The sequence below is a fragment of the Dreissena polymorpha genome, chromosome 8, assembly GCF_020536995.1.
Source record: "Dreissena polymorpha isolate Duluth1 chromosome 8, UMN_Dpol_1.0, whole genome shotgun sequence".
Taxonomy (NCBI): Eukaryota; Metazoa; Mollusca; class Bivalvia; order Myida; family Dreissenidae; genus Dreissena; species Dreissena polymorpha.
In genome coordinates, this window is record NC_068362.1 from 22,213,485 (window position 1) to 22,230,463 (window position 16,979).

Genomic DNA, 16,979 nt, shown 5'->3' on the forward strand with positions numbered 1-16,979 from the left:
AATAGGTTATTCTTTGTAAAGATATATTGGTTTGAATGTAAATGGATACACTATTGATATTGGATACAGATAACATACTGCTTTTGAAGTTCAATATATACATTAATCTATGAAACATAGGATAATATATTAAAATATTGTTGAAAATATTGGTTATGTATCATAACCGTACCTTTCTTTCCGTTGTATGCTAATTTATTGATTTCATAGTAGCACCGGTATATTTATACTCCCCGGTTGAATCATAACAGTACTAATATGCTCTCCTCTGGGCTTTTAATCGAGGAAATAAGAGATTAGCATAACGTTTGTGTCACACAACCTTCGGTGCATGTTGCAAATATCGGTGTTAAATGTGGATATAGGCGGACTAACCTAGTGTTTGGTTGTAATCAATTCACTTGAAAATGTCTGGTTCTAACAGAAACACCGACCATCCGTACCCACTAAAACCTATGGCGAATGTCGGCGAGCGGGCGGGAGGGCGGGCGGAAGGGCGGGCGGAAAGGCGGGCGGGCTGGTGGGCTGGCCGGCAGGCGGAACAAGCTTGTCCGGGCCATAACCGTGTCGTTCACTGTGAGATATTAAAAACATTTGGCACATTTGTTCACCATCATTGGACGGTGTGTCGCGCGAAAGAATTACGTCGATATCACCAAGGTCAAGGTCACACTTTGAGTTCAAAGGTCAAAAATGGCCATAAATGAGCTTGTCCTGGCCATAACTATGTCGTTCATTGTGATATTTTGAAATTATTTGGCAAATCTGTTCACCATCATTGGACGGTTAGGTGTGTCGCGCGAAAGAATTACGTCGATATCTCCAAGGTCAAGATCGCCACGACATAAAATAGATTGATTTTGAAACAAGGGGGTAACTATGAACATGTTACCATGCACATTTTGAGTTGTCTCCCTTTATCAGACTTTTTTCAAATTGAAATCAGGGTTGCCACGAGTAAAAAAGATTGAATTTGAAACAAGGGGGTTACCAATGCACATTTTGAATTGTCTCCTTTTATCAGACTTTTTTGAAAACCTGGTTTTGTGAAAATAGTATCCCTTGTTTTCTTCATTATCCTGCCCCCCACCTAAGATCTAATACTACATGATTTATTTAAACATTTTTTAAATCATCTAATAACAAACGATTTTATACATAATGGCAAACATTATTGTTTTCATATTTTAAATTTCTAATGTGAAATGAATCCTTTTTTATATTGTTTTCCTTGCTTGCTAAAGTCGCAGAATGGTTAGCATAGTTTTCTTACTTCTTTACACAAGTGCATGCTTTGCCTTTTTTTTACCTTGTTTAACAATGTAGATATAGCACCATGTTTAGTTTCTTATGTTTATAATGGTCCTTACAGTTGTCCAAAGTAAAAACAGGTTTTACACGTGTCGTCTTATTCAATTTTCTTACTTGTTTAAATATTAGAAAAACGCTACGTTCTTATATAAAAATGTGCTAACTAAGTTGTATAATATAATGTGTCTCAATAAGGCTAAACGTAATTCATACACCCACAACCTTTCCTTCTAAGTACACGGGGTTAACAATGTTTTTCTTAACTATCGATGTAAAGAGCTAGTATAAATCATTTGTATCTGATTATGGCTAATCAAGCCTCCTTTTAACTGATTGCTGTTAGGCTAACTACAAAGGCATAATTGCTAATGGGAAACAATTCGCTAATTTACTTCGCTTAATTACGCTTCTGCAGTTTTTCTAAAGGGGTTTTCTTTGAGTTAAATATGTACTCATGATAACATGCTAACAAACATTGCTGTAGATATGTTAACAGCTCCAATTATATTTCAGGATCCGGGCATGCTGATGCGAGTTTGCTTTCTCTCTTTAAATCGTTTGAAGCTTTGGTGAGTGTGATTGAAGACGCTTACAATGTACATGACACAACGATACTCTTCAACATTCACTGTAAACCCGCGAGAAATATAAATTTATTACAAATCGTTACTTTAATATTTTCCATGTTTATTGAAAGTTAGTGACTGTGGTAATTTAAGAAGTTATACACTCAAAACTATGTTTGCAATCGTAAAGCAACAGATACGACACTCTTGATCGTGAAACATTTAAAATAACATATCAATTATTAATAATTACTATTTTATTGATACCAAAATTACATAGAACGTATAAAATAGTGTATATATAATAAACTTTAAACCCCAGCACTATTACGGAGACCGTTATGTTGGTGACACGGGAGCGCAGCACCATCAAATAAGCGTTAATATTGATTGAGTGCGGTCTAATTTGCGACCGCTACAGCATAATGTCAATTGTAAGCGTCGTAGCAGCCAATGAGAACAAGCGTATCGACTCAACAGAGCGACTACTGCTTGCGAGCGCTTTGCTTCACGACAGTAAGTTCTCCCTTCGCAGCAGCGATGAAAAGCAAGCTGTGGTGGAACACGATAACTTACAATATGTCGATACGGACTTTTACAACAGAAATAATTCAAATACAGTGACAGGTAAAGTTCGTATGTCAACGCCGGACCGTATTCAAGTATTAGATGGAAGGATAAATCGTGCGTACACGTCACCGGATATTGAATTGCACAATTTTAACGATTACGATGGTTCCCTGGACGCCCGTAAATTGGGGAATAATATTTTCAGCCTTTCTAAAATGACGGACACTACAATGTATACAGCCACGAGCTTTCCGCGACTGCAGCCAGACAAACGTGCGAACTCTGGAGGTGGGTTAGCGCACACTATTATTCAAACACAGATCAGTTCGGACGATGAGAACGACCTTCGACTCGGGCACGACGACCGCAAGCACAAGGAGAAGGAGAAGCGAAATCCTATGTCGGAGATCGGGTCGGATATTATGCGCGTTAACGGGGCTATAGGGTCGTTCAAGCAACTACAAAAGCCGACGTCCATGCAGTCGCTTCCGACGTCTAGTAAAATGAGTTACACGTCGGAGGACGCCGGTATGGCGCTCGTTGCCGGCGTGGATTTGTCGTCGGACAAGATGAACAAAAACTCGCGCCAGAAGCCGGAGGTCGGCTACAGACTCGGTCGTCGAAAACAACTGTACGAAAAGCGAAAGAAAGTTTCGGACTATTGTTTAGTGTTCGGAATGTTCGGAATTATACTTATGATCTTGGAAATGGAATTTACCATGGCAGGTATCTATACGAAGGTAAGATCACTTCTTGTAACATTTATTTTACAGCCGTAGACGCATTTCAACATGCCTCATGGTAATTTAATTTTCCACCTGTCGAGGTAAATGCAAACAACCGCAATTATTATGACAAGTACGTTATATATTTTCGTATATTCTCCGGAAGACGTTACCTGAATGCACCCATACTCCATTGTATGGCCGAAGCGTTTTAAACACACAGAATGATAACTGATGCTGCGTTGGATCTGTTAATACTTATGTAGTGACCAGCCGTTGTGAAAGAATAACTTCATCTAAAGTGTTAATTAAAAGTTAACAAACTATTTAAGAGCCAATAATGAGCATAAAATGTTTGTTTTTGTAATTCAATGCATGACACAGTTCTACAATTCATCTTAGAATTACAATAAATGTCAGTGAACAGGCTTTCGAATTATAAAAGGCAAAACTTATTTCCAGCATATTAGTTGTTCGTCAATTGTTTATTACTTAAAATACCAAAATAAACGTGTATAAAGAAGTTATAAGTCGCTTTTTGCATCTATTCTGAGTCAAATGATATCTCCAACACTGAGAAAGCATTAAATCAGTAAATAGCCGTGTCATGCGAAAATAGCCCTAAGGCTATATTAGAACTTTGTAGCACAACATATTATCTGTATACGGCTACTTTGAAGAAGAGTCGTGTTGATCGCTAGTAAGACCAGGAAACGTTCTGTTATTTTATAGCGGTCTGGGTAGCTCCTGCTCCTGTTCGATTACATACGGCATATTAAAGGGACTTTTTCACGTTTTGGTAAATTTACAAAATTAAAAAAGATTGTTTCAGATTCGCAAATATTCGTTGAAGTTATGATATCTTTTGGGAAACAGTAATACTGAACATTTACCATGCACTAAAATATCCATTATTTTCATTTTTTGAAGATTTAAAAACATGAAATTATAAAGGAATGCAACGCGAAACGATTGAATAATTTCGCGAGTTCTGTTGTTGTTGTTATATTGTGTGCCACTACGAGGATTGCTTATATAATCTATAAAATATATTCCTCATCGCATGAGCACGGATGGCCGGGTGGTCTAAGCGTAAGACTTTGACTCCAGTGGTCAGTGGTTCGAGCCAAGTTGATGGTTACTTTTTTCTTTCTTTAATTTTATTCTTGTTTTTTACTGGAGCTTTTTAGATCCAATGTTTACATTTATCAATAAAAAGCATTTAATAAAACACTTTAATACATGCAAAATCTGTGAAAAGGCCCCTTTAAACGACGATGATCTAAATACATGTACACTGTAATTTGAAAGAAGAAACACTGTATTTACAAGTATTTTAAAGTTAAACCCCTCCTAATAAAATATAATACACTAAAACCGCATGAAATTGGTACGTTATAAAAACGGCAATACACACGATACTTATTTTGTAAGTAAAGGTACACAGGTAAACCAAATGAGTATTAACAAAAGCAGGTTATGCTGATTTTTTGTTTTGCTTTACAAATTTATACAGATTTATTTATTACTTGAAGTTTAACACGCAATATAAAACCCGTTTGTCATCATGTTCACGCATAGGTGCAGAACAACGATTGGTATCGACAGGAACTGTGTAAAACATACAAAGGAATCTGATGTTTTGGTGCAAATGCGTTACAACACACGGTTGTTTATTAATTGACTAATATATACCCGCCACAGGCGCAGCTGTTGCGCATTGTTGATGATCGAACTGCCAACAAGCTACTCGTGTAACTGATCAGCAATGCAAGGAACATCTGCATGATGCCTTCATTGTGTTTAGACTGTCCATTGTTATTCCCAATTAAGATATTTCCTCATTGTTGCGAGTAAATACAGATCAAATGCGTTTAAGCCTCGTTCAGAGAAAACGGGGTTTAATGCAAGTGAGTAAAGTGTCGTCCCATAAAAGCCTGCATAGTCCGCACAGCCTAATCTGGGACGAAACTTTACGCCTAGACTTGATTTTCCTTCAAAAGGGACTTCATTTAAACGATAAAATCCGTAAAAAAGGCGAAAATTGGTGTCCTGGATGAGCCTTTATGGACTACTTAGGCTAATCTGGGACGACATTTTACGCATACATATGCATTAAGTCCCGTTCTTCAAGAGCGTAAATTATTTGTTTTCATATTGTTCCCGATATTAAAGGGGCCGTCCAACAGATAAAGCGTCGTATCGACGCGATTCGATATTTTGGGAAACTACGAGGATTGCGTATATAGCTAAACAATACATCCGCTCTGAATTCGCTCTGAATGTGAGCGTGGATAGTCGAGTGGTCTAGACGGAAGGCTTTTTACTCCAGGAATCCAGGAGTCAGTAGTTCGAGCCTTGTTGAGGGTTACTTTTTTCCCTTTTTTAACATTGTATTCTTGTTTTTTTTACTGGAGGTTTTTAGTTCAAATGTTTCAATTCATCAATATAAAGCATTTAATGACAAGCTTCAATACATGCCAAAATCTGTTGGACGGCCCCTTTAAACTAATAGTTCAGCTGAATAAAAATAAACGTTTTACATTTATTCTTTATGTATCTTAATGGAAAAAGAATCTGCCGATGAAATAGCTATTTATGAAATAATACATATGAGACCATATCCGTGTGGATCGACATTTTAACCTCACATTTTATTTGTTCATGCTGGACTTTATTTTGTTCATAATTTATTCGAATCCCGCTAATAAAAAATATGCTAGTGTAATCTATTTAAAGTTTACCAAGCAAACTTTAAAAACAACAACATTAAAACCAACTATGCGTGTACGTTCGCTGCGGTAATAAAATGCAATAAATACATATGTTAGAAAATACTGTCAAAACATTCGTGTGCTCGAACATACGCAAAAAAATGACAGACAAACTCCCTTTCTTATTAACCTCTAAACGATGTGCATGCAGGGTTCTCCCCAAAATGCTTTCATTGAAATCCCATCTTCACACGTGCACGCTTGCATTGCACGTCAGTCAACACCATGAATGTGAAATCGGGCACCGCCTTTAATACGAGCCTTGTTATAATAAAACTGGGCTTAATGCATGTGCGTAAAGTGTCGTCCCAGATTAGCCTGTGCAGTCCGCACATGCTAATCATGGTCAACACTTTCAACTTAAACTAGATTTTCGGTAAAAAGGGACTTCCTTTAAACGAAAATGCCATGAAATCGGAAAGTGTCGTCCCTGATTAGCTTGTGCGGACAGCACAGGCTAAACTGGGACGACACTCTACGCACATGCATTAAGCCCTGTTTTCTCAGAATGCGGCTCGTATCATCTGTAGGAACGCATACATTTGGGTTGCTTCCAAAATCACATACCATATGAACTATAATTGCTGGAAGTACAAATGGTATACAAATATGTCAGCGGTTTTCGTACCTACATATTTGAAAAGGTTTTTAAATGTTTTGGAAATCCGGATTAAATTATTTCGGCAATTATATTTTCTGTACACTCGAACCGCAAGAATATGTACCATTAGTAATCATATGGTATAAATATGGACATGTAATGAAGACCTTACATATACATTTTTTAAATAATTATAAAGAAAAAGTGACGAGCTATAAATGGTTACAAACTGCATGACGAAGCTGTGAATATTCGGAGTCTCATTAATCATAAATAACACAATGAATCTGGTCGTCCTATCGGTTTACTAGTACTCGATGTTGTAGTGTGATATTGGGTGATAAACACCTCATTCATATGCATGGGTTACCTTATGCAGCCTATTGTAGTGTAGAAAGGTTGTGGAGAGAATTTATCCTCGATTATATCAAATGGCATCCGCTACCAACATCGTTAGTTAATTTTTATGAAACATATTTCTGGAATGTAGAGGCTAATCCGACATGGTCGCGATTTTACGCAATATAATTTTTAAGAAACAGTCGTGGGTCCCTCATTGATAACGGGCAGCAACAACTCTGTCGTCTGATTAGTGGATATATATATATATATATATATATATATATATATTAGCCCATTTGGTGTTTTAATCGATTATTGGCAGCACACAACAATACTTAGCGTGTGGGGCGATTTGTTTTAAATCGTGGTTTTATGCACAATGAAGGCGTTAGCGTGAGTGATTTGCCGCTAAATAACGATACTTTGCAAATTATTTCGAATAAGCAATTTAAATCTAATATTATGACTTCACTTAACTACAAAACCTATGGTACTCTCATGGTCCGTACTTCTTTTTTTGCGTCGCGTACTGTATACTTAAAAACAAATAATAGTGTTATTTTGTGTATAGAAAAATACATCAGCGAATATAATGATTTTATAATGTATCGCTCTCAAACTCCCTGAACAACTTAATATATGTTAATAGTACTTGCTCGTCGCCACATCACACTCTGGGACAATTATGGCATAAGTGTTGTTTTAAAAATCACCTGGACGTGTTCAAGCGCATACTATTTGATATAACTATCATTTCATATCAATTAAATGACTTTAAAAATAGCTTAACGTCAAAGATTTCCTGAATAGTTTGCTTTTTTGTTTTATCTCGTCTTAAAATAAATCACAAAAAAGCGTGTACAATGATATTGTAAGGTTTAAAAAAAAGCTGCGATTAAGGTCAATTCTAAAATACCAATGCTTAAAAATACAAACTGTTTACTTGCATTTAAATGATTTCAGTGTTGTTGTTATTTACCATTTCGTTTATTGTCCAGAAATACCCCCCCCCCCCCCCCCCCCCGGGTCTGAAATTTATTAAAATGCCTTGTCGTTTGCAGATATGTACCCTTACGTCAAGTCATAATGTATATCTCGATAATGCTAAGTATGGATATCGCAGTGCAAGATTTTATGTCCAATTATCATCACGGAATTTTATTTTATTATGCCTGCTATATATAGCGAGAAACATCGCATAGACTTGTTTTTCAAATGTAGAGCGGTATCGTTGTTCATGTCTTTAACCTATTTTTCTAGTTTTCGCTGCGACATAGATATGGTCGCATCGAACAAGACTGAATTATTTATACGCTGTGTTGTAAACCAGAAGGATAAATCATTTGTTTTCCCCACATCAATTTTTCTTCAACTTTATTATTAGGTTTACATAATTAGAGGTTGTTGTTAATTTACTTTTACACACGTTTGGAAAATGTGACTTTTTCGGAAAATTATGCGTATTGGTCTTCCTTTTGTAATACGTAAAGCACCCTCGATTTTAGATTGATAATTCTCAGTAATTCGTCCCGTTCAAGATTACATTTTTCTCGTAAATATGTGTCCAGAGTTTACAAGCAATATATGCATATTTTAACATAAGTTCCTTAACGAAACGACTTGAAGAGGGGTAACAGCAGTTCCCATTTCTATTCAGACGCAACTCACCAAAACGTTAATTTAAAATAATTTATGACAAAGCAAGTACAGGTGCGATGAGTGCTTTTGCAATTATTTAACAGTTATAGAAAACAAGAGTTTTTCCAAAACATATCTGAAATTTTAGTGTCTCTTTGTATAAATTGTGTTGGTATTTGCTGTATTGCGAATTTAGCTAAATCAACATGGCAAATACCATGTTTTGGATAAAAAAAATATTTTAATTTTAATTGAATGCATATACACATTTTAAACGGTCACGAAATAAATTAGCTGCACATTTACACACTTATTTAAATATTCAAGGGATTTCCTTCATACAATAATCGACCGAAGCAATATTGGTTAATTATTTATAAACGTAATTTTGCTTCAAGCATCGCAATTTCTTCATGGCTTGCTTGAAGGCTGTCTGATTTCGTCATCCATCACTAAACCCAGCGACTCATTAGCAGGATGAAAACGTCTGTTTTAAGAGCATGTTATACTTTAATGAGCGGAAGTCAATGGACAGAGTTTAATCACGTGATAAGTTATGGTGGATAAACACCAGACTGCTGAAATATCGCTCGAACAAGAATTAACTGCTCTACCACCCGTGGAATGATAAAAGACAGGCGCTGACTGGTTTCATACCGATTTAACTTGATGGAATATTGTTTTCTCTAAAGTTAAATGTATATATTGGGAAATGCTACTACGGAATACCATAAGTGCCATCGTGGTTACACATTAAAATCCAGAGGGCGAGAATGCGAGAACGCGATAGTACGATGGTGGCAATGCGACAATACGATGACGAAAGTGCGACAATACGATGGCGACAATGCGACAGTACGATGGCGAGAATGCGAGAACGCAATAGTCCAATGACGACAATGCGACAGCGCGATGGCGACAGTGAGACAATACGATGGCGACATCGATAGTACGACGGCGACAATACGACAATGCGAGAACGCGTTAATACGATGACGACAGTGCGACAATACGATGACGACAGTGCGACAATACGATGGTGATAGTGCGATAGTATGATGGCGACAATGCGACAATGCGAGAACGCGATATTGCGATGGCGACAATGCGACAATGCGATGACGACAATGCGACAATACGATGGCGACAATGCGATAATACGATGGCGACAATGCGATGATACGATAGCGACAGTACGAAATGCCTATTGCATTGTCGCCATCGTACTATCGCACTGTCGCCATCGTATTGTCGCACTTTCGCATTGTCGTCATCGTACTATCGCGTTCTCGCATTCTTGCCATCGTACTATCGCATTGTCGACAACGTATTGTCGCATTGTCGTCATCGTATTGTCGCTTTGTCGCCATCGTACTATCGCGTTTTCGCATTCTCGCCCTCTGGATTTTAATGTGTAACCACGATGGCCTAACAATATTCCGTATGCTACACACTGTCAGCACGTTTTGAGCTTTTGACAACCGTGTGACATGCAATATAAATACATTATACGGAAAATGTAAATGTGTAGCGATGAAGATATGAATTGGAAATATTTATTATGATTACGTGAAACAACGAAACATTCAAAGCAATTGTATTTTACGTGTATGTATTTCACATGAGTGTACCCTTTTATTAAGTATTAAGTAAAATGTTCTAACAGAAACAGAAACAAACACATAACCTTTTTTGATATAACCGTATCATACTTTTACCAGTCTATAAGATGTGAAACTTGTTAAAACTAGCATTATTTAATATAATATCGTGGAAAATTTAATTCTTACAACTATGTATGTAAATCTAAATAATGTGATATGATTTTAAGTGAAGACTCGGTTGAAGACGTGTAGTTGAAATCCAGTCGGATAGTTTCAAGCAAGTGTTAATGAAATCCAGTCGGGTGGTTTCAGGCAAGTGTTAACGAAATCCAGTCGGGTGGTTTCAGGAAAGTGTTTACTGGCAGTAACACTTTCTGCATGCTGGTGAATATTCCACTGGTTTGACAACAGATCAGTAATTGATATTTGCGTGCCCTGAATGCGGTTATTACACAGTTCCCTGTGCCCAATTAATACAATAAAGTTCTAATTTAGCGCGATTGTCGGATGTTTATTACTTCATGTCCTGTCATTCGCCACTACACACATGAGTTGTTTCTAATCATTTTAATGTAGTTTAGACAAAATCGTCACATAATTGATGATAGTAAATTTGCAAGATCCTTAAGTGGGTTGAACGATTTAATTTCATCATCCAAGCGCAAGAACAATAATACCAGTAAAATAATTTCATTCTCTTTTACGTGTGCATATTTTAGTGTATTTGTACTGACGTTTTCCTTTGTTAATAAGAACAACAAAGGCATGTGAAAACACCAGTTTTTCTGTAAATCTTTTGGGTTATACCGTCACAACATAATTAAAAGGTATTTGAAAACTCTCACATATTTTGTTTTACATATCTATTATGTAAAACCAACTAGCAGAAAACAGTTTATCAAGTAAAACCAGCTGATTAAGCAGCTTGAAAATGAATGTAATAAATATCAGGTATGGCTCCACTGAAAACAGGTTATGAGGGCGCGTATGCAGGAGAAATATCGTGTAAGGCGCGTTATGCATAAATTGGTTTAAAACCATCTGCGGCCAGCGTATCTCAAGCTCAAGTGCACGAAGAGACCACGAAATATTGCGTTACCTTTAAACGAAAATGGTACCTCCATAACGCGGGTGATATTAATGTGTGTAAATTATATATCATCGTATTCCACAAGGAAATACTTAAGACTTACACTCGTCAGATATTGCGAAAGGTAGTCCGTGGACTTTTACCAAATGCAACACAAGACATTCAAGACATTTTTTTTTCTTTACTTGTTGTTTGTATTTTACACATTTTTTAAGCTGCTATATGAGTTTGATATGATTACAATCTTTGAATGTTATTGCAAATATGTTGAAACAAAATCAGACCCTCATAAATATTGTTCAAATATCGATTTGGCGTGACTTGTTGATTATTTCTTAATATACCAATATCGACAAAAATCCTTCAAATAATTTATCAAGATAGCAAGAAGTCCTTATTTGTGGAGAGATCATCAATTTGTAATAAGCTGATTGAGAAACACTTAAATATACACAAAGAAACGGTGGCAAACTAAGATGCACAAATCAGACCATCGTTTGCAACAGCTGGAGATGCATCTTATTATCGCTACTACTTAGTTTATTTAACCCATTTATGCCAAGTGGACTCTCCCATCCTTCTAAATTGGATCAATTTATTTCCAAAATTAGGGATGTCTAGTATATTTATATCTATATTTAGAATATTTCTTACAGAAATTCCTTTAAGCTAACAGCGCAGACGCTTATGAGACGCCGCATCATGCGGCGTCTCATCTGGGTCTACGCTGTTTGCCAAGGCCTTTTTTGTAGACGCCAGGCATAAATGGGTTAAAGATAGAATAATTACAGAGCGAAAAGCACAAGAAAAACATACACATACATGGATGATATTATAATCGTCGTCTAGGAAACATCATCTTCAGATTAAAAATATAACAGAACTTACGGTTTAAACCGTACATGTATCTTGTTATGCCTTCCTACGGACATGCACTTAACATTCTTCTTCTTCTTCAAAACAGCAATACCAGCTTTTGATTATAACATTGACATGACAAATGAGAATATTCAAAACAATATCCCTCGTTTGTTACTTTAATTCTTTAATACAATTCCAGATATAAACGTGTTGAAAGAGTTTTCAGTAAATCACAATTAAAACAAACGAACATAATTGATCAATGTATTCTATGTACTTTTGTATGTAGCGTAATTAAGGATTCTTACCATATTTGATAGTGTAACCGTTATCGACATATGGATTTTCTATGCCGCATAATTGTATATGTAAATGTCCAAAAAACCTCTAAGGAACATTTCTTGAAACCATAGTTATGATTCAAAAAGATAAGTCTGTTCTGCTGGATTCCCTACAACAGGTATCGTCTGTTCTCATTCATTAACCCATTTATGCCTAGTTGACTCTACCATCCTTCTAAATTTGATCAATTTATTTCCAAAATTAGGGATGTTTAGTATATTTATTTCTTTATTTAGAATATTTCTTACAGAAATTCCTTTAAGCAAACAGCGTAGACCCAGATGAGACGCCGCATCATGCAAACGTTTACTTGAAAAGCACTTTATTAATACATGCGATTGATTTACGATTTATTCATAAAGCGGTCCGTATAAATCTTTCTATATATGTTCGATTTATAAATACTCTAACAAGTCGAATAATTGAAGCTACAATTAACGCTTTTTCAGAGGGCATAGAAGTCAATTGGAAAGGTTCGTGGTTTATATAAAAAAAAAGAACCATACATGTAAACATCTTAGTAGTTATCATATTTTTTTATATAAATATAAAACACCGTATTGTGTTTTCAACTACTGCCCAGTCGCGCCTGCTGTATTGAGACGACAGTTCATAAAGACGAACTCAAGATGATTTTTAAGTCCCTTTAATAAAATGGTCAATATATTATGAATTTCTCTAAGAACACTGCGACTGCTAAAATGCTAACACGAGATTATCGAATCGTATTCTTAGATTCTTATTTTTTGATCGAATCATCGTTTATCTTAGAGCGTTTTGCAAATGTTCTTATACCTCGCACCGGTAAAGACTTCTCAATAAAATCATCATAATCTAATAAGGATATGGCGGGTCTGCAAGAGACCTATCTAAAGTGCTCTTTTCCTTGTTTTATTACACCTTTTCCGTGGTGATGAAATGCTCCCGTTTGGTCTTATTAAGACACACAAGAACGTGCTGACAATTTCCTCGCTGTGTTTTTAAGACGTCGTACATTTTCTAATCGTACCATGATTAACTCATTCGGAATTATATTACACAAGTGAACAACGTTACTGCCTTAAATGCTTTGAATAGACAAACGTATGGGCTATTTCACGACGCCCTAAATAAATGATACGGTTTTAGATGTGTTGTGTGTTGTTTTTTTTTTGGTGCTGTACTACTATGATAATGAAATGTGTCTTGTTCTGTAAAAATTGGTCAAAATGCTTGTGCGTAAAGTGTCGTCCCAGATTAGTTGTGCAGTCCGCACAGGCTAATCAGGGACAACACTTTCCGCTTAAACTTTTTTGGTTAAAAAGGACTTCCTTAAAACGAAAAATACCATTTACGCGGAAAGTGTCGTTCCTAATTAGCCTGTGCAGACTGCACAGTCTAATCTGGTACGACACTTTACGCACATGCGTTTTTCCCAATTTTCACAGAACAAGACACAAATGAAACTTTACTAGACAAGTGTGCACGCGTTGTTGTTAAACATCAGAAGCCAATGCCCTTTTCTGCTTGCCATTACGATTTATTTATTACGGAGTAATTAATGCACGTTACACAAAAATCCTGCGTTTACTGACAGCGGACTCCAGTCTAAACACAATGGGCGCTGTAGCAAATCTGTCAACGTGCTATATGTTTCCATGGTTAAATTTCGCTTATCCATAACAACTTTGCTAACGTTAATTTGATTTGTTCACGGCTGCTTCCCTCGCGAAAGACACTTTTAGGTATGTTTAGATACTGAAATAAAAGCAAACTACTTCACTTATTCCGCATGTATATCCGGTTTAATTAGTTTTTATTTGAATCTTATTAAACTGTATTATTTGAATGTTTCTACATTCTGCATGACACACTAATATTGTCCGTATTTTGTTTGCCAACTACTATTATATGTGGGAAAATGCTGCGAAGTGAACTTGTCTGCTAGCTTGCAGAGAACAAGACTTATGTTTTCTGTTTCAACATGAGCTAGGCACGAATTGCTTTTAGGTTAACCCATTCATGCCTAGCGTCCATTGCAAACAGCGTAGACCCAGATGAGACGCCGCATAATGCGGCGTCTCATCTGGGTCTGCGCTGTTTGCTTAAAGAAATTTCTGTAAGAAATATTCTAAATATAGAAATAAACATACCAGACACCTCTACTTTTGGAAATAAATTGATCCAACTTAGAAGGATGGGAGAGTCCACTGGGCATAAATGGGATAATATAAAAAATTTATTTTTGATCTGACGAGTAAGAATTAATACGCTATGTGACACATTGTACTGCTTTTATTTTCCAAGCATACTATAATCATATCGCACTTGTTTCTAGTTCTATGGGCAATCCTAGACATCAAGTTTTCGTTTATGATGCTTGCGGGTCACTTCCATTTTGTTTTATAATGTAGATACGTATTGCTCGGATATGCTTTTCTGTATATTTAGTATTAATGGATCTGTGATTTAATTACCCCGTTTAATTACGTCATTATATCAAGTTAAAAGCGGCCCTGTGTCATTCTTACTGAAATATACACCTTTATTTCGGAAAAAAAAATTCTCGAAGAGATACTTTATTTAATATTTACCTCTGAAACATACATGTATTCGAATTAATATTTTTCCAAGTGCAAATAGGTGTTACCAATTTTCTTAATACCGATCTCTACCAAATGTTAAACAGATCGACATGTGGGGAATAAGTTTTGTTCTATAACAATACAACCATACACTTAACGTTTTGTCCAACGAAGAAACTAGGTAAATAACGACGGCTATATTTGTTTGTTTATTGATCCCAAACGGAGCTGACCAATCAATCGGTTTGCAATCTTAATTGTTCGAGTCAACCAATGAAAGTTACCACTCCAAATCAACAAATATTGCACAAAATATTTCGAAAACAAATTACAAATTAGTGTTCCTAATAGCAATTATAACAAACATTCCAACGCTAGATGTGTTCGGATATTATAGATTAAACGAGATACAAAATGTTCGTTTTTATTTTTTATTATATTTTCCATGTTAATTTCCCGCGACGATATCCAACAACTTCCCAGCAAACGCGAGATCAGCTTCGGGCAGCTCATGAGAACTACGTTGTGCTTCCGACGCTGCCCGAAGCCAATCTCGCGTTTGCTCGTAAATGTTCGGATATCGTAGCAGGAAATTCACATGGAATATATTGTGACACAACAAATAAAAACGAACATTTTGTACTTCGTTAAAGGGAATTGTTCACAGATTTCGGCATGTTTCCAAATTTGTCAAAAAATGTTTGAAATTAAAAAATGAAAATAATTGAATTAAAGAGCGCCAGTATAAAACAAGAATAAAAGAAAAGAAAGAAGTATACAAGTAAACACAGAACAAAGTAATAGCCATCTGGGCTCGAACCACTGATCCTTAAAGTAAAATTTTAGCGTTTAAACCACTCAGGAATCCGTGCTGATATAGTCAGAGAGGTATTTTATACTTAATAAAGCAATCCTCGTAATTAAAAAAAAAATAAAAGATAGCAACAGAACTCTCCAAAGTAGTCCATAGTTTCGCTTTTGTAACGCTATATAATTTTTCGATTTTTAAATCGTCAAAACATGCATATAATGGATATTTTAGAGCATGGTAAATGTTCAAGACACCGCCCCTATTACGATTCCTATCTCTGCGTACAATGGCGTACTTATCAATATGCATTTCAGAGTCAAACACACTGTTGTCAAGGTTTCAATTACACAGAAGCAAGCACATTTTGATTCCTGGACAATTAGGCAAATTTGGTCAATTTTGGGAAAAATACTTCTAACGTTGAGATGGATGAAATGTAATCCTCTCTTTCTGAACTGTGAGTAGTTGACAACAGTCGTCTGTAGAGGGCCGGGGCAGGGATGGATATCTCCAGCTTATAACAGAGCGATTTTGATCCACTTCGAATGGTCAATGTAAACATGACGTTGAGGAATACACATCCGACTTTTCTGGGTGAAAGAACATGAAATAAGATGATCATACAGCACCAAGTGACCCATAGAAATATTACAATGTATCTTTTCAAGAGTAAAAACCTTGGAACAAAACAGGATAGCATCGTGTCCGAAGATTGTAGTGTCCAGATACAGTTTAAGTTCATATTTTTCTCTGGTTTGCCTATTTGTACTGCTCCATATATATAACAAAATGGATAAAAATAACTCCATACTCTCAGATGCGGTTTGTCTTTCCTGACTGGAATGATCTGACGTGATGCCTATAATCAATGTGATAGGTATTCCCTTGTTTATATTCTTCAGAAAGCAAGATGCTCTAGTCGTTGTATTTCACGTGTCAATTATTAACATTACCGTTCTTTGCAGTACAACACATTATTCGCACTGAAAAAGAAGCACCGTCTACCTGTTTTCTACGGTGGCATAGAGGTGACATTCACTTCTCTTTTTATAAATTGCTCTCCTCTTTTTTTCTATCTCGTGGCCACGAGTTAGCAATGTCGTGGCCACGAGATAGAAAAAAGAGGAGTGCACAACTAAATAAAAGCGGCGTACAATTAAAAAAAGAGCGGTGCTTCTCT

At 36.2% G+C, this 16,979-nt stretch overlaps 1 protein-coding gene across 1 annotated transcript in view; it reads left to right on the plus strand.

Annotated features, from left to right (window-relative positions):
* Window positions 1-2,302: 2,302 nt before the first annotated feature.
* The window catches only part of LOC127840830 (small conductance calcium-activated potassium channel protein 2-like), a 41,486-nt gene continuing 26,809 nt past the window's right edge, over window positions 2,303-16,979 (plus strand). Inside the window, exon 1 of the mRNA XM_052369256.1 lies at window positions 2,303-3,187. Within this exon, the coding sequence (XP_052225216.1) occupies window positions 2,303-3,187 (885 nt within the window). The remainder of the gene's footprint in view (window positions 3,188-16,979) is intronic.